Below are 24,072 nucleotides of genomic sequence, written 5' to 3'. Positions count from 1 at the left end.
AAGTACCTGTCCAACTCCCTTTTTAAATTATTTATGGAATCAGCTTCTTTCACCTTTTCAAGTAGAGAGTGCCAGATCCTTACAACTCAGAGTGGAAAAAATTCTCCTCATCTCCCCTAAATGTGAGGTTATCCACTTTGGTGGCAAAAACAGGAAGGCAGATTATTATCTGAATGGCAATAGATTGGGAGAAGGGGAAGTGCAACGAGACCTGGGTGTCCTTGTGCACCAGTCGCTGAAGGTAAGCATGCAGGTGCAGCAGGCGGTTAAGAAGGCAAATGGTATGTTGGCCTTCGTAGTGAGAGGGTTTGCGTACAGGAACAAGGAGGTCTTGCTGCAGTTATACAGGGCCTTGGTGAGACCACATCTTGAGTATTGTGTGCAGTTTTGGTCGCCTTATCTGAGGAAGGATATTCTTGCCATGGAAGGAGTTCAGCGAAGATTCACCAGGCTGATACCTGGGATGGCAGGAATGACGTATGAGGAGAGATTGGGTCGATTGGGCTTGTACTCGCTGGAGTTTAGAAGAATGAGAGGGGATCTCATTGAAACTTATAAAATTCTAACAGGACTGGACAGACTAGATGCAGGGAGGATGTTCCCGATGGTCAGGGAGTCCAGAACCAGGGGTCACAGTCTAAGGATAAGGGGTAGGCCATTTAGGACAGAAATGAGGAATTTCTTCACCCAGAGTGGTGAACCTGTGGAATTCTCTACCACAGAAGGCGGTGGAGGCCAATTCATTAAATATATTCAAGAAAGGAGTTGGATATATTTCTTGAGGTTAAAGGGATCAAGGGGTATGGGGAGAAAGCAGGGACAGGGTACTGAACTTGGATGATCAGCCATGATCGCATTGAATGGCGGAGCAGGCTCGAGGGGCCGAATGGCCTACTCCTGCTCCTATCTTCCATGTTTCTATGTTTCTCTAGCTCTTTTGTCAGTGATTTTAAATCTATGACCTCTGGTTATTAACTTACTTGCCAGAGGGAATAGTTTTTTTCTCTATCTGCTCTATCGAAACCTCTCATCATCTTGAAAACCTGCATTAGGTCACCTCTGAACCCTCTCTGCTCCAAGGAAAACATTCCTAACTTTTCCAACCTCTCCTCATAACTGAAGTTCCTCATCCCTGGTAACATCCGGGTAAACCTCCTCTGTACCCTTTCTAAGGCCTTTACATCTTTCCTGAAGTGTGGGGCCCAGAACTGTCCACAATACTCCAGCGGAGGCCTAAGCAGTGATTTCTAAACTGTTGGTATTCATTTGACCCCATGTCTGTGTTGAGTTAGCTGATCTTAGCCAGGGTATTAGGGTGCTATAATCAGCCACCTGAACCCAAAAATCAGAGGAAGAAAAAAATCAGACCGAATTCTCACTATTGGTGGCTACCCAGCAACCCATGTTGGAAATATGAAAATATGTTTGAATATTGGGTGAGGTTGAGATCTCCATCCCACCTCTCCTGGAAGGAATAGGCTGCAGCACTCACCGTCAAGGACCACACATGAAGAGTGACCACTCGGATGAGGCTCCAAAGGGCTGTTGGTCCCATGCAACTGTACCCCAGCAGGAGTCAAACAGCAGTATATTCTAACAAGCACTTTTTGATCTGGCTTTAAACGGAGACAGTGAAGAAGTTTTCTACGGGTGTGGAATCCTGCTTTAAACTATTGGTCAGTAAATACAACGCAGTGTCTTCAGAATAACCTCGAAGAGTTTCCTACATTTCTGACCAAAGTAGCTTTGCTCACTCAGTTGGACATAAATCTCAGTGATGGGAGAATTGAGTGAACTACTTCGCCCACATGTAAAGATGATCCTTTAAACCCACAGCTGATTTTTAATCCCATAAATATTAGTGCTGCAATCGACCATTTAAAATAATTTATAACAAAATTTATTATTGATTTCTCTGGTTGTCAGTGTATTTCACTTTCAGCAGTTACATAAATACTGTGGCAACAAGAGCAAGTCAGAGGCTGGGTAAGCTGCAGCAAGTGTCTCACCTCCTGACTCCCTAAAGCCTTTCCACCATCTACAAGGCACAAGTAAGGAGTGTGATGGAATACTCGCCACTTGCCTGGATGAGTGCAGCTCCAATAACACTCAAGAAGCTCGACACCATCCAGGACAAAGCAGCCCACTTGATTGGCACCCCATCCACCACCTTAAACATTCACTCCCTCCACCACCGGCGCACCGTGGCTGCAGTGTGTACCATCTACAAGATGCACTGCAGCAACTCGCCAAGGCTTCTTCGGCAGAACCTCCCAAACCCGCGACCTCTTCCACTTAGAAGGACAAGGGCAGCAGGCGCATGGGAACACCACCACCTCCAAGTTCCCGGCCAAGTCACACCATCCTGACTTGGAAGTATATTGCCGCCCCTTCATTGTCGCGGAGTCAAAATTCTGGAACTCCCTCCCTAACAGCACTGTGGGAGTACCTTCACCACACGGACTGCAGCGGTTCAAGAAGCTGGCTCACCACCACCTTCTCAAGGGCAATTAGGGATGGGCAATAAATGCTGGCCTTGCCAGCGCCGCCAACATCCCATAAACAAAGTTATATTAATTTGCGGCAAGATCACATCTCTTATAATTGTTTCGTTTATTTTATTCAATAATTGGTTCCCAGCCAAATGTTAAACGAATTTGATTTTTAAAATGTGAATTATCAGTAATGATTGTACCAATAGCACTTAATATTTGTATGTTTAAGGATTTTCCGATACTAATTTCTCACACTGCATTAACACTCAACCATCTAGCAACATATATACCCCTCGAAGCAAGAAGCCGTCTAGCTTCCAAGTTTCTCTCGTGACCACCACTGGTGGACACTGATCACCCAACAAGAGGCATGATGTGATGTGGGCAAGTCAGAGGTGGAACCTTTCACCTTCTCAGTGTTCTACCTGGCTGAAAACTGATATAAAGTTCACTAATTTGAGGCAAGGGTTTTAAAGTGATAGCCCTGGGAGCCATGCTTAGGAATCAAAGACTTGAGCCGTACATCTCAAACATTTTGTATGAAAAACAACCATCAAAATTGAAATGGGGGAAAATTGATAATTTAGAACAAAGCTTATGCATTTCACAGGCCTACATACAATATCTTTATTAATGTTTTGTCAATATTAATCAAGTTGGCAGCTAACTACATACCGCTTTCATCTCCTTGTTCACCGATGATGTAAGCGTGAACACTAACTGGATTAATTTTCAACTTCGCGCCTAGTAAAAAACGAAACCTGGCAGTGTCCAAGTTAGTGCCAGTGCCGATAACACGGTGCTTTGGGAAGCCACTCAATTTCCAGGCAACATAGGTCATTATATCCACTGAAAAGTAAACAAAGTCCAGAAAAAATAATTTCTCCTGTCATTGTGCAACACAATTTAAAAAAAATGAAAATTAACATGTGAAAAAGATTTTATTCTCTGGTTGATTGTCCTATTGTGTGCTATCATCTGAAATGGTCACTGTTCAAACGTAAAACTCAATTATTTGAAGTACGGGATATTGGTGAATATGAAATATTTACTTGCATTGTGGTCTACATTGACACCATTCTAGACTATCTACACGAATAAAGATTTAAACTAAAGACAGGTGAGGTATTCGGATTAAACTCAGGGGTACCCACAATACAGTGCTAATAAGATCAACTTGAAAATTGCAAGAACGGCACAGAAAAGAGAGAGATCAATTTTTTTTTTTTTTTAAGAATGTTAATGGCCCAGAAATTCAGGTCAGAGGCTTCCTGCGGGTGCAAGCCTCCGACCTGCACTTACCTAGCGCGCCGGCGGTTGTGCTGTGGGCCCGGGTGGGATTCCGATCCTGGGCGGGATTCCAATCCTGGGCCTGCTCCAACTGCTGGCGCGCAGTGCTTGCGTATCCCAGGGGCGCAGTTAGTTCGATGCGTTCCCTGGGATCACGTGGGCCATGGAGAGCCAATCGTAGCAGGGAATCTCTATTCATAGATTTGACAGGAAGACCTGTCAAATCTATGATTAGAGTTCAGCCCCAAAACGTAACAAACTTCAAATAATTTTTTTTTTTTTTAAATCACATTTTTAAAATAACTATAAATTACATAAAATAACTATTTTAAACAATAATTTAAATTTTTGAAAAAATTAGTTCGTTTTTAGCGGGGCTAAAAATAAACTTACCTTTCTTTAAAGTATTTAAAAATAATAAACTTGTGGAAAAAATGTTTTAATTTTACTTAATTCACCACTTACCTTGTTAAAAGCAGGCCTTGCGACTGCTTTTTAAAAGCGTAACTCCTGGAGACTTACCCTCCCGGAGAAATCTGGAAAAAAAACGGAAGTTCCAGGCGTACGCGCTGCCTCTCCGGCGCACGCGTTCGACCTGTGAACCCCTTCCTTTAAAGGGAACGGAAGTTCCGGTTTCCTGCGCATGCACGAAACCAGCACTTTCGTTGGGCCTACGCGTGAGTACCCAGCGCGTACTCACCCGTGGGGACCCGAATTTCTGGCCCATTACTGTTTTGTCATTTAGTTCTCATCACTTAGCCCTTTAGATACACATAAAATATCAAAAATGTTGCCTAGGTTGATGCGAAACCTTTGGAAGGGAAGGAAAGGGAGGGCCTACAAATAGCAAAAACCCTAGGACCAAATTCAGAGGAATTTGCATCGATTGCTGGGATGGATTGACAAGGTGCAACTAAATTAATGTGGACAAATGCAATAGGATGAGACTGGAGAAGCGGAATAAGCAGAACTTTTAGACACAATTCAGGAGCGGGATCTAGCTTACTGATGGATAGTTCATTGAAACAATCAATGCAATGAGCAACAGCAGTAAAGAGAAAGATAATCTTAGGGTAAATAGCCAGAGGGACAAAATATAAGTCCCAAAGTCCGATAGTGACAATTGACTCAGTGATAGCAATCTCACCTCCGAGTCAAAAAGTTGTGGGTTCATGCCCACTCCAGGATTTGAACATATAATCTAGGCAGAGATGAGGCATTAACCCAAATCCTGTTCACATGGGTACAAAGGATCCCTTGAAGAAGACCAGGAAGGTGTCCTGGTCAACCTTTTTCCTTCAACCAGCACCACAAAAAAAACCCAGAATATCTGGTCATATAGGGGGTATGATTAAGAAGTTTGCAGATGATACTAAAATCGGCTGTGTGGTTGATACTGAAGAAGGAAGCTGTAGACTGCAGGAAGATATCAATAAATTGGTCAGGTGGGCAGAACAGTGGCAAATGGAATTCAATCCGGAGAAGTGTGAGGTAATGCTAACAAGGAAAGGGAATACACACTAAATTGTAGGACACTGAGTAGTGCAGAGGAACAAAGGGACCTTGGAGTGCATGTCCACAGATCCCTGAAGGTAGCAGGCCAGGTTAAGGTGGTTAAGAAGGCAGACAGAATACTTGCCTTTATTAGCCGTGGCATAGAATACAAGAGCAGGGGGGTTATGTTTCAACTGTATAAAACACTAGTTAGGCCTCAGCTAGAGTACTGCATGCAGTTCTGGTCACCACATTACAGGAAAGATGTGATTGCACTAGAGGGTACAGAGGAGATTTACAAGGATGTTGCCGGGAGTAGAGAATCTTAGCTATGAGGAAAGACTGGATAGGCTGGGTCTGTTTTCCTTGGAACAGAGGAGGCTGAGGGGAGACCTTATTGAGGTGTATAAAATTATGAGGGGCATAGCAAAGACCTATTTCCCTTAGCAGAGGGGTCAAAAACCAGGGGGCACAGATTTAAAGTAATTGGGGGGGGGGGGAAATTTCTTCACCCAGAGGGTTGTGGGGGTCTGGAACTCACTGCCTGAAAGGGTGGTAGAGGCAGGAACCCTAACCACATTTAAAAAGTACTTGGATGTGCACTTGGGATGCTCTAACCTGCAGGGCTACGGACCAAGAGCTGGGAAGTGGGATTAGGCCGGATAGCTCTTTGTTGGCCGGCGCGGACACGATGGGCCGAAATGGCTTCCTTCCGTGCTGTAACTTTCTATGATTCATTCATTTGCTATTTGTGGGACCATCCTGTGCGCAAATTGGCTACTGTGTTTGACTCCATAACAACAGTGACTACACTTCAAAAAGTAATTTGCAGATTGTGAAACACTTTGGGGAATCCCGAGGATGTGAAAGGTGCTACATACATTAAAAGTTCTTTCTTTCCTTCTTAATAAACTTGTACGGAGCAATGTTTCGGCCCCACTTGGAGCACTGGGTGTTGTACTGGAGGGCACCGATTGTCTGGCAAGCAACCAATGCCTTTAAGAAAGGAGGGAGGAGAGAAAATTGGACAGGAAGAGAAAGGAAGCTCATGTAATAGTACAAATGTGTACTGAAGTTGAAATCTTTGCTTTAAATGAAGCATTTCTCTAAAACAAAGCTATTCAGTGCTGCGGTATAGCATTCCAGATTTTTTACATTGAATACACACATGCAACTGAAGACATTCTCAGCGCTACTTAATCAATTTAAACTTTACCTGGGTGAGTAACAATTAGCAAAACAGTAGTTGGACTGTACTTAGCCAATTGAGGGATAATCTCCTTATAGGTAGCTATGTTTTTTTGCAGCTGTTTTGTCTTCACTTCTCCCTCCGTCTGCCGTACACCAGTACAGATGATGCACACCTTCGACTCTCCTGTAACTAGATAGTCTGTAGGATGGTCATTGTAAGAGACATTCAGTTAAAAAGGAGACGTACCTATTTCAAGTTCGTGTAATACAGTCAGACTTGGACTGCACAGACTCCCTAACTCAAATATCCCAATTATAAAGAACATGAATACTTGATACAGAGAAGCTGAATGGTATCCATCTGACACCAATCTTCAAATCCACAGAGTTTTCTGCTCATTAAAGTGCTAGCCTGACAACTTCATTTTATAAAAAGACAAGTTTGCCATGTTGTTCAGTGGTCCCGGACTTATTGAACACCAGAACTGATGTTTTCAGCATTGTACTTCCCACTTTGATTAATGTGCGAATGAGTAGAACACGAGTTCGTGTCAGGCAAAACACCATAACCAGCAATTGAACAATGAGCAACCTTGTCAATAGTTCTTTGTATTTTTAGAACTGCTTCTTTTATGAGCCTCAGAATTAAAAGAATTGTTTAAAATTAGTGTTCCTGTCTATAATGAATTTAATTTAGAGTTCTAAATGTTTAAATTGATGGCAGGCAAAGCACATGTTGTAGTTGGATACTGTATCTGGCTGTCGGCAATATGCACTTCACTCAACAAATTACAGCTGCTTTTATACAGGGAGAGAGAGTGGTTCTGGTGCTGCTGGCTTCCAACACAAGGGTCTCATACAGCCAGTGAAACTGAACTCAACAGATTTGCTCATTTCAGCTGCCAGGAAGACTCGCATTTTTTAAACACTTGCTGCACTAGCCGTGGCTCAGTGGTGGTACTCTCGCCCGAGTCAGAAGGTTGAGAGTTCAAGTCCCACTCCAGAGATTTGAGCACAAAATTTAGGCTGACATTCTCATACAGCACTGAGGGAGTGCGGCACTGCCGAAGGTGCCGTTTTTCGGATTGAGACCCATTAAACCGAGGCCCCGTCTGCTCTCTCGGGTAGACGTAAAAGACCCCATGGCACTATTTCAAAGAAGTGCAGGGGAGTTCTGCCCGGTATTCTGGCAAACATTTCTCTCTCAACCAACATCACTAAAACAGATGATCTGTTTGTGACGAAAGGTTGTCGAACTGAAACGTTACCTCTGTTCCTCTCTCCACAGATGCTGCTGAGTATTTCCAGCTTTTTCTGTTTCTATATCAGTTTGTGGGACCTTGCGGTGCGCAAATTGGTTGCCACGTTTCCTACATTACAACAGTGCAAAAAGTATTTAATTGGCCTGTAAAGTGCTTTGGGACGTCCTGAGGTCGTGAAAAGCGCTATATAAATGCTAGTTTTTTTTTTAAAAACCAGATCTTGCTGCAGCCAGACTTAGCCAATCTGGCAAGTTTACATAGGGATTGTCGCTGGCTGGAGAGACAAAGAGGCACAGGATAGAACTTTTTGAACTTGGCTTGATGTTGGTATCAACCTAAAGCTTGCTTGCTTCACGCACTGCTATTTTTTTGCTTATTCCAATAATTTGGAGTCTGTAACAAAAGTGGGCATACCCAAAGTATTGGGATAAATCAGCTCTGACTGTATTATTCAACATCTTTCAGCGATCAGCCTACTGTCAAGCAGTTCACTCATTCACATAATCAAGTTTGTGTTTGTGTTATTCCTGCAATATGCAGGAGAAAATACTTCATTTTGAAAATTGCACCAAACTTGAAATCTTTAGTGAAAAATCCTGCCATCTGGGAGACGCTACAGATGCATTCGCACCCGTACGACCAGATTTAGGAACAGCTTCTTTCCCAGGGCTGTCATCCTACTGAACTCCACAAATAAACTCTAAAGCCTGCACATCTGCCAATGCACTTTATTATGGTTATGTTAATGTATTACAAGCCAAATGTATGTTGAATGTTTAAATGTCTTAATCCAAATGTACACTCTCGGGAGCCGCAAGCCTACATTTCGTTGTACTGCACTTGTGCACTAACAATGACAATAAAAGTTGATTTGATTTGATTTGACTGACTACTCCCCTGGCTCAGCCGGTAAAAGCATCGAGTATCTGCGGCATATAGATCAGCTTAGAGCCTGCCCTGTGCGGAGTTAGCCGACCTTCTGCACCTTGACCTTCTGCACCATCTGTGGGTGCAGCCCAATGGCTTCAGATGTGAAATGATGAGATGTGCTGCAAATGACTTATACAAATGTGACCTTAGTGGATTTCCCCCCCCTTTGTTGCTGTGGCTACTTAGAAGATGCAAGAACTTGCAGCCTGCAAGTTAGAACTAGGCTGTCTCCAGCACTTGTATGTTTTATTATGCAAGTTAGAACTTTCAGGCTGCACCCGTCGGCAAGGGCTGCCTGGCTCCCTTTCACAATGTCCCTCACTCAGCTATTGAACAGTTAGAACACTTCGACTAACACACTTGACTGGACAATCTATATAAATGCAATCACAATAAATAAAAATAAATGAGGCACGTGTAGGGTACTATAAATAGCTAAATCGGGCCTCAGTTAGGAAGGCAGAAATGGGTCTGGGTTTCAGCTCCTGGTCACTACCTCCCAATCGCTGCCCGAAGTGTGTACATGTGGGCGTTGGGCGAGCACAAAACTTGGCCCAGATGTAACGCCTCCTATGGGCTTGGGCCGGTCATAATGAATAGCTACTAGGATGAGATACAGCACCCACAGAAGCACCCGTACACCAAGTTGAAGTCATTGTCTAAAAGGCAAGGACAAGGGAGGGGAGAAGCATTAAAAAGAAATTAAAGCTAAACTATAAAAAGGGGTCAATCTATTTTACCCTCCATTCAAACAAAAAACTCGAGAATGTTTGTCAACTCCACTAAAGATTTTCTAAGAGGGACTATTTTTATGGGTCTCATCACAGCCCCTCTTAGGAAATCCTACCACTTATCCCCTAAGCTTTCCATTCCCTTTCTATTTTCCCTTTATTCGAGAGAAGCACTATTTTTGAACACTCTACCATAAGCATTGTAATAGAAAAATCCACAGCAATTAATGATGTTACAGGTCATCTAGAAACAATTCAATTATCATTCTATTATATATATGTAGTACTATATAATACAATGTGCTGCTCAAGTACAGATGAAAATAAAACAGTCTTTACAGCAAAAACAAATCCATAGCATCTTAATATATCACAGATTGCCTAGCAACAATTGAGGCCATGGGATGGCCGTCTTTCTTCTACTCGTTCAATCTCCCAGGTGACCCGTCACCATGCCAACTGCTCAGTATGGGCAGAGGGAGCCTTGGAAAGGGACCCGGGGGTGATGGTTGGTTCATCACTTTCAATGCCTGCACAATATGGCAAAGCAATTAAAGAAGTGAATAGAATGCTTAAATATACAGCCAGAACAGTCTCCAGAGGTTATGCCAGAGCTCTGCAATTCCAGGTTGCCATGTCATTAAAAACATACAAGTGCTGGAGACCGTAGAGCAGAACAATGAGGCTAATCCCAAGTGTAAAGGAGGTGGGTTATGAAGAAAAATTACAGAAGCTTAAGCTCCACAACATGAAAAGAATATTGGGATGGGTAGGGGGGTGGGGAGACCTCACTGAGGTATGCAAAATGTTACATGATATATGGTTGTGTAAACCTAGATATTACTTCAAATTAAGCCAGGAAAGTGGGACCAAGAGAACTCAATGTAAGTTCACGAGGACTAGTTTTAGAACAGATATTGGGAAGAACCAGATGGAAATAATTTATTTGGTTTAAAGTGTTGCATTAATTTTAAAATAAACTGAATAGGTTTTTTTATTCAGTCTCGAAATGTGGGCGTCGCTGGCAAGGTCGGCATTTAGTGCCCATCCCTAATTGCCCTCGAGAAGGTGGTGGTGAGCCGCCTTCTTGAACCGCTGCAGTCCGTGTGGATTATAGTTTATTGTCGCGGTTTTTGATACAACGGAGTGGCTTGCTCGGCCATTTCAGGGGACAATTAAGAGTCAACCACATCGCTCTGGATCTGGTGTCACATATCGGCCAGACCAGGTAAGGACAGCAGATTTCCCTCCCCAAAGGACTTTAAATGAACTAGTTAATTTTTTACGACAATCCGATAGTTTCATGGTCACCATTACTGATGCTAGATTTTTATTCCAGATTTATTTAATTACCTGAATTTAAATTCCCCGGCTGCCGTGGTGGAATCTGAACTCATGTCTCTGGATCATTAGTCCAGGCCTCTGGATTACTAGTCCAGTAACATAACCATTATGCTACTGTACCCATAGATTTTTGTCTCTTGCAATTTTATTATAACTGCATGGTGTAAACAACATACTCGTTGGTTTGCCATGAAACAAAAATTTTGTTTCACTTGACACCAGCACAAAGAAACCAGCGTTAACCCTGTATTATGCCAAATCAGTACAAATAGGCTCTGGTACATGTTTGAGACCAAGTGAAACAGAACACTTAACATACAGCACATTGCACTGCAAAGGAGGCTCTTCGGCTCTATGCCGGAGATTTGCTGTGCAGTGAGCAGAGGTAAAGAGTGAACAGGACAGCGAGAGTTAGGATATGGGCGGCAATGTTCCCTCGAATTGTTTTTGGCCCCGGCTGCACAGGACATCTACTTGGGCACGCAGCTTAAAGGGAACATTGGCGGGCAGCTACAGGAGTTTGAGAAGTTCAAGTTGACGGAGGGTGGAAGATGGGAGGCCGGCCAGGAGTATTGGAATAGTCGGGTCTGGAGGGAACAAAAGCACTGATGAGGATTTCAACAGCAGATGGGCTGAGGCAGTGGTAGAGACGGGGTGATTTTTAATGGAGGTGGATGTAGGCGGTCTTTGTGATGGAGAAGATGTGCAGTCAGAAGCTCAGCTCAGGGTCATATAGAACGCCGAGTTTGAGAACAACCAGTGAGGAGGATGGAATCAGTGGCTGGGGAACGGAGTTTGTGGTGTGTGCCAAAGACAATGGCTTCGATCTGCCCAATGTTTAATTGGAGGAAATTCTGGCTCATCCAGGACTGGCAGTCTGACAACACAGAGGCAGTGGAGGGGTCAAGAGAGGTGGCGGTGAGGAAGAGTTGGGGGTCATCAGCATGTCTTTTCTGCCTGATGAGGTGCCTTCGAATGATGTTACTAAGGGGCAGCATGTAGATGAGAAATAGAATTGGGCCAAGGATGTATCTTTGGGAGACTCCAGATGCAGGAAGAGAGGCCATTGTAAGAGATTCTCTGACTATGACTGGATAGGCAAGAGTGGAACCTGGCAAAGGCAGTCCCACTCAGTTGAACGGAGGAAAGCCATTGAAGGAGGGTGGTGTGGCCAATTGTGTCAAAGGCTGCAAGCAGGTCGAGAAGGATGCAGAGGGATAGTACATCATGGTCACAGTCACAGAGGATGACAAGTTTACATAGGCAGTTTGCATTATAAATGCAGACATAGGAATTTATGGTGCCAAAAGCTGCCAGGAAACCTGTGCAGATAGAAGATTTTTATTATATAAATGGGTATGTTAGACGAGCAAGTTGTGAGCAAAGAAAGGCATGCTTAAAAAATATAATTTTATTCCAAAGTTCAACAAAATTAGATATACCATGATAAATCCCATGACCTGTCACTGACCTGTATCTGCCGAAATTCTGGATTTTAGAAACATGCTACCGTGTAACAAATCCAGAGCCTCCCCCTTCAGTTTATCTGCCACCTTATCAACTAGTGCCAGCTCATCAGTGATGTGCTATAGAAAGAAACAAATGGAAAATACCAGTTTTAAGTTTGTGTTTGATCATTATCCAACATTCTAGCAATATATTGTTGATGTTATTCTAGTTGGTCTGGCATTTACATTAACCTTAGATCATATCCTTATGCCCATTTTCTATTTCCTTTCTAGTTTGTCTCTAAGATTGCCTGCCAAGTAAAGCAGGAGTGTCCAGCCGTTCTGCCTTCAAGGGTCACTCAGGTGTATCCTATGGCGCCTCAGATGAAGTTTAAATCCACGTTCCCATTCAGCTGCATAGATTTCAAGATGCAGATATCACCAGTTCATGGTGTTCCGATTTAGGATTTGTCCACCAATGGAGTAACTGGGCAAATAGCAGCCCTTTCCAAATCCCCAGGCCCGCAAAATTCAATCACGACAAATCAGCGAGTAAGAAATATAAACACCAATAGATCTAAATCTTCTTTGTGCACCAGGATTGCCAGGGCTCGTGAGCCAGATATAGACCACAGTCATAGCACTGGCACAACCATGCTGAATGTGGTTGTACCCAATTCCTCTGTGTTTTAAAATGGCACAGAGAAGGTTTCGGTATGAGCACATGAAGTGTTCATCTCAGAACAGCACGGATTGTAATTTCTGCCCTGATCAGCATGGATTCTCAACCAGCCCCTGGATTTGACTAACTCTGTGCACAGAAACCAGGCCACCAACGTGACAAATATTTTAGATCACAAGTAAAAAAGAAAAAAAGACTGGCATTTATATAGCATATATTTTACGACCTCCGGAGGTCCCAAAGTGATTTACAGCCAATGAAGTACTTTTGAAGTGCAGTCACTGTTGTAATGTGGGAAACGTGGCAGTCAATTTGCACACAGCAAGCTCCCACAAACAGCAATGAGATAACAACCAGATAATCTGTTTTTGTTACATTGTTTGAGGGATAAATATTGGCTAGGGCACTGGGGAGAACTCCCCTACTCTTCTTCAAAATTTTGCCAGGGGATCCTTTACGTCCACTTGAGAGTTTAACTTCTCATCCGAAAGAAAGCACCTCTGACAGTGCAGCACTCCCTCAGCACTGCACTGGAGTGTCAGCTTGGGTTATGGGCTCAAGTCTCTGGAGTGGGTAGTAAGAAGGTCCGTCCCAGTTTGGGAAGTTTGCCTTTTCCCCCAGTAGAACTTGACTCGGTGGTGCCAGTTGGCTCCAGCGATGTGTCGAGGATGCAATTTATAGAAGAAAATAAAGATGAATACATATTCTACTGCATGTCGTTCTCTTGGCACAAGTGTTATTTTGCATACTGTGTGGTGTTTGAGTGGCTCCAAAATAGAGAGAGATGCTGTCCCGGGAGCAGGCGAGTAACTGTGATCAGCACATCCTGCAAGTGGGCCTGGGCAGACAATATAAAATCAAACTGTCTGTCCTGCAGTATATTAAGTCGCATGAAATAAATTCACTATGATGCTGTCAATGTACCCACCTGTAAATACCTTGCTGAGAATATATACACACTGCTAAGTCAGTGGGAAAACCAGTGTGCAAAATTGATGCTTTAATATTTATCTGCTTCAACTTGTAATCGTGGCCAACATTTATTCCTCAGCCAACATCACTAAAACAGAAATAACTGTTCTGAAGCAGGGTTTCGACCTGAAACGTTAACTCTGTTTCTCTGCACGGATGTTGCCTGGCCTGCTGATTTTTCCAGCGTTTTCTGTTGTTATTTCGGATTTCCAGCATCCGCAGTATTTTGCTATCACTAAAACAGACCATTTGGTCGTCATCATCACGTTGCTGTTTGTGGGAGCTTGCTGTGCGCAAATTGGCTGCCTACATTACAACAGCGACTACACTTCAAAAGTACTTCATTGGCTGTAAAGTGCTTTGGGATGCCCGGTGGTCGAGAAAGGCACTATATAAATGCAAGTCTCTCTTTCATTCATCTGCATATAATGTTTGGATCTTTGAAACAAAATATGTTAAAAAAAAAAGCAATTGCTGCACAGAATAACGAATGTGATACTTTTTACCTGCTGTAGAATAGAAATGGCGCACGACATGCCAACTTGTCCAACCCCCACGATTGAGATTTTGGAACAAGCCTTCATAGAAGTTTCGGGGTGCATTTCATGCATCAATTTATTTTTCAAGCTCATTGTTTTAAACTGGGCGGTCAACCTGGAAAGATCAAAAATCTGAAGGGAAAAAAGCATCTGTCTGTTAATACAGTAGAAAAGGTGTGCAGTTTAATTTTTTTTTTTTAAACTCATGAATCTCAAGGGCAATTCAGGATGGTCAATACATGCTGGCCTTGCCAGCGACGCCCATGTCCCATGAATGAATTTTTAAAAATAGGATGGTGGTGATTGGCAACTAATACTTTACTTCTGACATTCGGAATTGGAATCTGAGCTTCAAGGTGACCATTTAAACACTTCTGCTATCGTTGGATTTCTTTCTAAAGAGCTATGCCTTTTGATGGGAGTCCTGCACAATCTTTTTATCTCCGGGTTGGAGAGTGTAGCAGAAGTGCGTTGTGAAAGGACATGGATAGATCTGTATTTTTGTGTACAACCATGAATGTTTTTCGATGCTTTGGCAACATAAGATGTACCTTGTCATGCCAATAAAGCGATTTGAATTGAATTGAATGGACACCGAGTGTGAAGAAGTCCACAGCCCAGACTGTCTCAACCACTTGATTGATGGAAGAATTATGGCAGTTAGGGGGAAAAAAATTAAAGCGAGAGAAAGTATACATCACAAGGATCCTTGGGTATATTGATCGCCTGGGACTTAACACTGTTCAATATTATCTGTGGATGCTTAACCCATTGTATCAAAATCCTTTGACTCACTTTAATGGAGGCACGGGCTCGACGAACCGTGCTGTAACCATTCTAGGATTTTATGATTTAAACAAAGCATTTGGATGATAAGTGTCATTTCCATGCTGTAATGTCCATCTCCATTTTCGCTCCCTATTAATATTTCCCATCAACTCTTTGAATATTTTCCTTTTTAAAAAAAAAACTTACAGTAATTTGTTTTCCTCTTCTGGCGTCTTGCTCCTCACTTCAGCCCTGCTCCTGGTTCCCTTGTGTGTGTTTGTCTGTGGGTTTTATTTTTTTTGAGTGTTGCTCCGAGACCTGATTTGCCTCCTTCACCGTCAGCGATGTTTTCTCCTAACCGACCCCAACTGCTCCCTCTAATCCGTTTTCATTTAAACCCCGGGAGTCTCTGCTCAAAGTTCTCTCCGCCTACCTCGCGCCTCCACTCGATATTCAGCGCCGTCAAAGGGCGCTCCGTTTGATGCGTCTCAAATATAGGGCGTTGTCCAAGTCTCACCGTCACAGGAATCCACGGATTAGCAATTATTACAATTGATTTTTGTTCAAGTACCCACTTTGACCCGAAGTACTTTAAAAACTTAAAATAACAACAGAAAATGCTGGAAAAACTCAGCAGGACAGGCAACATCCGTGGAGAGAAAATAGAGTCAACGTTTCGGGTCAAACCCTTTGTCAAGACTGGAAAAGCACAGGAAATAAAATAGATTTATTTTAATGAAATACTTAAAAAACTTAAGACTGTAGCTCATTCAGACCATCCAGCCTGTTAAATACAGTACAGTACACTACAGTGTCTGCGCCGCTCAGTTGCCAGCACCCTCACCTGAGTCAGAAGGTTGTGGGTTCCAAAATCCCACTCCAGAAACTTGAGCACAGCCATCTGCTACTGGTGAGCAGTGCAAAGACTTGCATTTATATAGTGCCTTTCACGACCACCTGACGTGCTTTACAGCCAAGTAAGTTCTTTTGAAGTGTAGTCACTGTTGTAATGTGGGAAACGCGGCAGCCAATTTGCGCACAGCAAGCTCCCACAAACAGCAGTGTGATAATGGTGGCCCTGGAGATGGAGCACGCGGTGTCCGCACGCTTGAGGCCTTCCGCGACCGGTGGGCGCCGCGGGGACTGGAGTGCATCATCACCCTGGCCAACAAAACCCTAATTTAATTTAAGTTTTATTAAGTTACAGTTGATTAGTTTAATCAAAAGAGCAGCAGTGTGATAATGACCAATCTATTTTCTGGAGATGGAGCACGCGGTGTCCGCCGGCACGCTTGAGGCCTTCCGCGACCGCTGGCAGCTGCAGGAACTGGAGTGCATCATCACCCTGGACCATAAAACTTTAGTTTGAATTGACAACGATAATTTGAAAATTTGTTCAGTTTTAGTTTGGGTGCTCAGCCACCCCCTTAAAAAGAGTCAATCTATTTTAATGATGTTGATTGAGGGATAAATATTGGCCAGGACACCAGGCATAACTCCTCTGCTCTTCTTAAAAATAGTACCATGGGATCTTTTACATCCACTTGATGGAGCAGACGGGGCCTCGGTTTAACGCCTCATCTGAAAGACGGCACCTCTGACAGTGCAGCACTCCCTCAATGGTGTTTCAGCCTAGATTTTGTGCTCAAATGTCTGTAGTGGGACTATGAACCAACAACCTTCTGACTCAAAGGTGAGGTGTGCTAATAACTGAGCTATACCCTGCCTTGTAGGCAATGATGGCTTGTGACTTTGTACAAAGAGCCGAGACCTGAGCTCTGCAATGTCATTAACTGTAAATAAATTGTTCAAATTTTAAAATTAAAAAAAATAACTGAGCTACGACTGACTGCAGCACATTGTTTTCCTACATTACAATATAGTGACCACACTTCAAAAAGTACTCCATTGGCTGCAAAGCGCTTTGGGACGTCCGGTGGTCGTGAGAGGCGCTATAGAAATGCAAGTCTTTCTTTATGGAGGATGAGACCCCAATCATCATCATTTAACAGTTGACCCATGCATTTTTAGGGTTTTTTTGCTCTGGTGGTGCTTTCCTCCAGAGGGAAGGGGTGCTTGGAATTGCACTAGTCTCGGTAACATTTGGCTGATGCCCAAGGCTGCTCCATTGGCGCTGCAGCTGCTACCGATATTGATCGGTACAGGGTCCGGGGCTGCTCCTCAGCCAATCGGGTGTGTCCGGTCTGGGGCGGGTTCCCCATTCATCAAAACCGGCCTCGTTCCAATGACGCAACTACGCCCGCGGTGCGTGGTGACGCAGAACGAGCGGATGGCAACGAGCGAACAGTGCGCGCGGGGGAGGCGGGCCGAGCGGCGAGATCGACATGGAGTGGCCGGAGAGCGGGCCCGAGGTAAACCCCGGGGCTGGGGGAGAGAGAGAGAGAGCGGGCCCGAGGTAAACCCCGGGGCTGGGGGAGAGAGAGCCCGAGGTAAACCCCGGGGCTGGGGGAGAGCGGGCCCGAGGTAAACCCCCGGGGGGAGAGAGAGAGCGCGGGCCTGAAGTAAACCCCCGGGGGGGGGGAGAGAGAGAGCGGGCCTGAGGTAAACCCCCGGGGGGGGAGAGAGAGAGAGAGAGAGCGGGCCTGAGGTAAACCCCCGGGGGGGGGGAAGAGAGAGAGCGGGCCTGAGGTAAACCCCCGGGGGGGGGGGGAGAGAGAGAGAGAGCGGGCCTGAGGTAAACCCCCGGGGGGGGAAGAGAGAGCGGGCCTGAGGTAAACCCCCGGGGCGGGGGGGGGGAAGAGAGAGCGGGCCTGAGGTAAACCCCCGGGGGGAGAGAGAGAGAGCGGGCCTGAGGTAAACCCCCGGGGGGGGGAGAGAGAGAGCGGGCCTGAAGTAAACCCCCGGGGGGGGGGGGGGAGAGAGAGAGCGGGCCTGAGGACCCCCGGGGGGGAGAGAGAGAGAGCGGGCCTGAGGACCCCCGGGGGGAGAGAGAGAGAGCGGGCCTGAGGTAAACCCCCGGGGGGAGAGAGAGAGAGAGAGAGAGGGCCTGAAGTAAACCCCCGGGTGGGGGAGAGAGAGAGAGCGGGCCTGAGGTAAACCCCCGGGGGGGGAGAGAGAGAGAGCGGGCCTGAGGTAAACCCCCGGGGGGGGGGGGAGAGAGAGAGAGCGGGCCTGAGGTAAACCCCCGGGGGGGGAAGAGAGAGCGGGCCTGAGGTAAACCCCCGGGGCGGGGGGGGGGAAGAGAGAGCGGGCCTGAGGTAAACCCCCGGGGGGAGAGAGAGAGAGCGGGCCTGAGGTAAACCCCCGGGGGGGGAGAGAGAGAGAGCGGGCCTGAAGTAAACCCCCGGGGGGGGGGGGGGGAGAGAGAGAGCGGGCCTGAGGACCCCCGGGGGGGAGAGAGAGAGAGCGGGCCTGAGGACCCCCGGGGGGAGAGAGAGAGAGCGGGCCTGAGGTAAACCCCCGGGGGAGAGAGAGAGAGAGAGAGAGAGAGAGAGGGCCTGAAGTAAACCCCCGGGTGGGGAGAGAGAGAGAGCGGGCCTGAGGTAAACCCCCGGGGGGGGAGAGAGAGAGAGCGGGCCTGAGGTAAACCCCCGGGGGGGGAGAGAGAGAGCGGGCCTGAAGTAAACCCCCGGGGGGGGGGGGGGGAAGAGAGAAAGCGGGCCTGAAGTAAACCCCCGGGGGGGGGGGGGGGGGAGAGAGAGAGCGGGCCTGAGGACCCCCGGGGGGGGGGGAGAGAGAGAGAGCGGGCCTGAGGACCCCCGGGGGGAGAGAGAGAGAGCGGGCCTGAGGTAAACCCCCGGGGGGGGGAGAGAGAGAGAGCGGGCCTGAGGTAAACCCCCGGGGCGGGGGGGGGGGGGGGAGAGAGAGAGAGCGGGCCTGAGGTAAACCCCCGGGGCGGGGGGGGGGAAGAGAGAGCGGGCCTGAGGTAAACCCCCGGGGGGAGAGAGAGAGCGGGCCTGAGGTAAACCCCCGGGGGGAGAGAGAGAGAGCGGGCCTGAGGTAAACCCCCGGGGGGGGAGAGAGAGAGCGGGCCTGAGGTAAACCCCCGGGGGGGGAGAGAGAGAGCGGGCCTGAAGTAAACCCCCGGGGGGGGGAGAGAGAGAGCGGGCCTGAGGACCCCCGGGGGGGAGAGAGAGAGAGCGGGCCTGAGGTAAACCCCCGGGGGGGGAGAGAGAGAGGGCCTGAAGTAAACCCCCGGGTGGGGAGAGAGAGAGAGCGGGCCTGAGGTAAACCCCCGGGGGGAGAGAGAGAGAGCGGGCCTGAGGTAAACCCCCGGGGGGGGAGAGAGAGAGCGGGCCTGAAGTAAACCCCCGGGGTGGGGGGGGAAGAGAGAGAGCGGGCCTGAGGTAAACCCTCGGGGGGGGGGGGAGAAGAGAGAGAGAGAGAGCGGGCCCGAGGTAAACCCCGGGGGGAGATAAGATAAGAGTATATATAAATTATATGAAAGTATATTTATACACTCAGGGATATATCTGTTTATACACTGTATGGATAGATCTGTATTTTTGTGAACAAACATGAATGTTTTCCGATGCTTTGGCAACATAAGATGTAACTTGCCATGCCAATAAAGCGATTTGAATTGAATTGAAAGAGAGAGAGAGCCCGGGGGGGGGGAGTGGCCGGAGAGCGGGCCTGCAGTAAACCCCGGGGGGGGAGAGAGAGAGAGAGAGAGCCCGGGCCCGAGGTAAACCCCGGGGGGAGGGGGAGAGAGCGAGCGGGCCCGAAGTAAACCCCGGGGGGAGTGGAGAGCGGGTCTGAGGTAAACGGCGGGGGCGGGTGGTGGCTGGAGAGCGGGCCTGAGGTAAACTCTGGGGCGGGGGGGGGGAAGTGGAGAGCGGGCCTGAGGTAAACTCCGGGGCTGGGGGAGTGGAGAGATGGCCTGAGGTAAACTCCGGGGCTGGGGGAGTGGAGAGCGGGCCTGAGGTAAACTCCGGGGCTGGGGGGGGGGGGGGGAAGTGGAGAGCGGGCCTGAGGTAAACTCTGGGGCTGGGGGAGTGGAGAGCGGGTCTGAGGTAAACTCCGGGGCTGGGAATGGACTGGCAGGAGAACGGATCTGATGTAGGTTCCAGGAACGACCCGCGGGCCCCACATCTCCTCACTGTCGGGAGTGTGTGTGTGTGAAGGATGATGGAGTGCGAGAAGAGCCGGCGGAGGAGGGGATTGACATAGCTTGGGTGAGGTGTTTGGGGTGCCGATCAAGCAGGCTGCTTTGTGCTGGATGGTGTTGAGTTTCTTGAGTGTTGTTGGAGCTGCACTCATCCAGGTAAGTGGAGAGTATTCCATCACACTCCTGACTTGTGCCTTGTAGATGGTGGAAAGGCTTTGGGGAGTCAGGAGGTGAGACACTCACCGCAGAATACCCAGCCTCTGACTTGCTCTTGTTGCCACAGTATTATTGTGGCTGGTCCAGTTAAGTTTCTGGTCAATGGTGACCCCCCCCCTGGATGTTGATGGTGGGGGATTGTTCGATAGTAATGCCGTTGAATGTCATGGGGTGGTGGTTAGACTCTTGTTTGAGATGGTCATTGCCTGTCACTTGTGTGGCGCGAATGTTACTTGTCACTTCTCAGCCCAAGCCCAATAACGCTACAGAATACCAATTTGATGAGAAAAATATCAAGTGGTTGTAGTCAGTTATTTATCTAAGTCAAGTGAGGTAAAACACTTCTTTAAAAGAAAGTTTGTGGGAGAGATATGAATGCCATGCGACCTGCTCCCTCATGCCCTTTATATATAGTCTTCTGCTTTAGTCTGCTGTTTGAGTAGTTGGTTGTGTGATTGCCCAGATGGGTTTCTACTCTTCACAGAAACCCCACAATGCAGATAGAGGCCATTTCGGCCCATCGAGCCTGCACCGACACATATCGCACCTGATCCTTGGATGTTACTAACTTGAGGTGGGGTTAGGGCAACACACAGAATGAGGAAATAACCCATAATCATAATCAACTTTATTGTCATTGTTAGTGCACAAGTGCAGTACAACGAAATGTAGGCTTGCGGCTCCCGAGATTAAGACATTTAAACATTCAACATTCATTTGGCTTGTAATACATTAACATAAACATAATAAAGTGCATTGGCAGATGTGCAGGCTTTAGAGTTTATTTGTGGAGTTCAGTAGGATGACAGCCCTGGGAAAGAAGCTGTTCCTAAATCTGGTCGTTCGGGTGCGAATGCATCTGTAGCGTCCCCCAGATGGCAGGGGGGCGAACAGACTGTGGCTGGGGTGGGTAGGGTCTTTGATGATGGTCCATGACCTCCGTAAACAGCGTTTCTGGTATATGCTCTATGGTCGGTAGCCGGGTGCCGGTAATGCGTTGGGCATTTATTAAATTATTCTGAGCTGCTGTTGCAAAATTCTTCGTAGACAAGTTGCACAGCATTTGTGGCATTGTCTCAAGTGTACCTAGTAGATAATTTTCATAGTATATTTGCTGCCACTGCCAGAAAATGGCCTAAGGGGTGATGGGATTTTTCTTGGCCTGAGTTAATTTCAATTTTTGTCTCTGGCATTGATGCTAAAATATTTTTACCCGTTTCCAAGCAACAGAAAAATCTTGAAAGGGTGTTGCACATGAGCACTGGTAAACACATATGAGCACTGGTAAACAAACCCGAGTAATTTTTGTTCACTAGAGAGATTAGAAGAAATGTTTGTTGCAATGCAAAATACTGCAGATGCTGGAAAATATTTTATTTTGCAATCTTTTATTCAAATCTACAAAATTGAGTGCTATTTTTAATAATTATCTGATTTAATATACCACAGTCTTGATACTTACTTTTACAAACTGAACTTGTACAGTGTCTTTAACATCCTGAAACATCCAAAACCTCTGCAGAAGCCTATGAAAATGAAAGAGTAGGAGTTAGGAGAGGTGATTAAAGTCAAGGGAAGTTTTGAGAATGCTTTTGATTTGATGAGAAATGTATCAGACGTTAGGAAGAGAATTCCAAAATGGTGGGCCATGATAGCAGCACAGTGACTCTGTTGGCGAATGCTTTAGGAATTGATTCTGTTCGTCATTCTCAACCCCCTACATAGGAACAGGAGTAGGCCATTTAGCCTCTTAAGCCTGTTCCGCCATAAAGTGAGATCATGGCTGATCTGCCACCTAACTCCATATACCCGTCTTTGACTCATATCCCTTAATACCGTTGGTTAACAGAAAGCTATCAATCTCCGATTTAAAATTAACGATTGATCTAGCATCAATTGCCGTTTGCGGAAGAGAGTTCCAAACTTCTACCACCCTTTCTGTGTAGAAGTGTTTCCTAATTTCACTCCTGAAAGGGCTGGCTCTAATTTTTAGACTATGCCCCCAGTCCTAGAATCTACTTAAATCAAAACATGATTTAGTGGTAAGCAATGTTCCCTGTAAGCTGCGCTTTGTTCTGCGTGGCCCATTTATTTTACTGCGCAGCCACATTAAATTTCTGTGCATGCGGGGTACTTACAGTGGAAAAGTTGGTGAGTGGCCTATCACAGAATCACAGAAACCCCACAGTGCAGATAGAGGCCATTTCGGCCCATCGAGCCTGCACCGACACATATCCCACCCGATCCCCGTAACCCCACATATTTAATCCCCCTAACACTAAGGGTCAATTTATCATAGCCAATCAACCTAACCTGCACATTTTTGGACTGTGGGAGGAAACCGGAGCACCCGGAGAAAACCCACGCAAACACGGGGAGAATGTCTGTGTGGAGTTTGCACAGTCACCTGAGGCCGGATTCGAACCCGGGTCCCTGGCGCTGTGAGGCAACAGTGCTAACCACTATACCACCGTGCTGCCTATGTGGGACTCTTTCCCATTACTGCACGGAGGGAACATTGGTAAGATGTTTTACTGTACTATAAAAGTGGTAGACTTCATAGCATCAAGTATTAGTGGACAGACTTAGAATGTGCCCTACTTATCATAAGTTCAGGTAGATGAAAACCGACAGCTCATCATCCCAGCTGGATCAGATGGATTTGAATGACGCATAGATCTAGACTCAAAAGTGTGACCACCTGGTTGGGAGGACAGTGTTGTTGTAATAGCCTGGATTAGAAGAATGGATCCATTTTGCTACTGGCTGAAATCTTGAGTTTACACCTATGGTGAAGCATGTAAGCTGCAATTCAGTTAAACGAATACAGGCTATTTAAATTGCACTATTGCTTCAGTAGCTATACGTTCTTTTAAATTTGTTTATCATTTGCAGTCACCAAAATAGAGCTCATGTTTATGCAGCAGTGGACTACATTGGTAGTCTAATGGTAGGTTTGTTCCTGTTTTGTGTGTTTAGTTCCTGACTTTAGATATGTAGCTGGGGTGGGAGGGAGGCGGGGAGAAAGAGATGATGAGTATTCCTATAAGGAGGTGGGATAGGAGGAAGAACTAATTGAAATGTTGTTGTGCACTTTTTAGACTGGCTAATTGACTAATCCTGAGAAGAGGCTATCTGTCTGCCCTCTCAGCTGGATATAATGCCTTACGCAGGCAATACAATATTGCATCCAACCATATCAGATTATTTTACTCTTACTGTGAGATCACTTTTTAACCTGTCACTTCACTGTTTCAATTAGAATTTAACTACTATGTTTCATCCATAGTGTCAACTTAACTGTCCTCATGGACCACATAAACATCAAGAATCTCATGGCCACCATGAACAGTGCAAGAGTTCAAGTCAAACCACGAGCCCTGCTGGACATCACAGTGACCTTGCTTTCATGGAAGACTATAGCAACTGGGATATTGTAAAAGCCACACAGTAAGTTCCGTGTGAATGATAATATTGCCCAGCATGTAAACAATCAGCTCATGTGATTGTGTGTCATAGAGACATAACGGCACAGAAGGAGGCCATTCGGCCCATCGAGTCCATGCCAGTGTGGGTTGCAAAGCTCCTGTGCTTCCTTTCCCTTTTGAGGACAAAACTTAAACTTTTCTTCCTGTGAAT

The 24,072-nt window shown here is 46.3% G+C and overlaps 2 protein-coding genes across 6 annotated transcripts in view; one reads left to right on the top strand and one right to left on the bottom strand.

Moving 5' to 3' along the window:
• The window catches only part of LOC147107110 (L-lactate dehydrogenase A chain-like), a 34,518-nt gene extending 18,216 nt beyond the window's left edge, over positions 1-16,302 (bottom strand). Inside the window, exons 1-6 of the mRNA XM_086008175.1 lie at positions 15,991-16,302; positions 15,354-15,845; positions 14,346-14,510; positions 12,209-12,323; positions 6,496-6,669; positions 3,171-3,344 (exon numbers count right to left, since the gene is read on the bottom strand). Of these exons, the coding sequence (XP_085864301.1) occupies positions 3,171-3,344; positions 6,496-6,669; positions 12,209-12,323; positions 14,346-14,471 (589 nt within the window). The 5' untranslated portion in view covers positions 14,472-14,510; positions 15,354-15,845; positions 15,991-16,302. The remainder of the gene's footprint in view (positions 1-3,170; positions 3,345-6,495; positions 6,670-12,208; positions 12,324-14,345; positions 14,511-15,353; positions 15,846-15,990) is intronic.
• Positions 16,303-17,402: 1,100 nt separating this feature from the next.
• zdhhc13 (zDHHC palmitoyltransferase 13) overlaps positions 17,403-24,072 on the top strand; it is a 50,127-nt gene continuing 43,457 nt past the window's right edge. The window contains exons 1-2 of one of the 5 annotated variants that reach the window (XM_086008171.1): positions 17,403-17,562; positions 23,723-23,883. In XM_086008171.1, the coding sequence (XP_085864297.1) occupies positions 17,437-17,562; positions 23,723-23,883 (287 nt within the window). In that variant the 5' untranslated portion in view covers positions 17,403-17,436. Of the gene's footprint in view, positions 17,563-19,487; positions 19,505-23,125; positions 23,234-23,722; positions 23,884-24,072 lie in introns of those variants that run through there. The other 4 variants (XM_086008172.1, XM_086008170.1, XM_086008174.1 and 1 more) reach the window with 4 other exon arrangements.

This window comes from Somniosus microcephalus, chromosome 15 (genome assembly GCF_052327205.1).
Source record: "Somniosus microcephalus isolate GS21.2 chromosome 15, FLI_Smic_1.0, whole genome shotgun sequence".
In the NCBI taxonomy this organism is placed as follows: domain Eukaryota; kingdom Metazoa; phylum Chordata; class Chondrichthyes; order Squaliformes; family Somniosidae; genus Somniosus; species Somniosus microcephalus.
The sequence above is the reverse complement of the archived record's forward strand: the minus strand, read 5'-3'. Positions and strand labels throughout refer to the sequence as shown.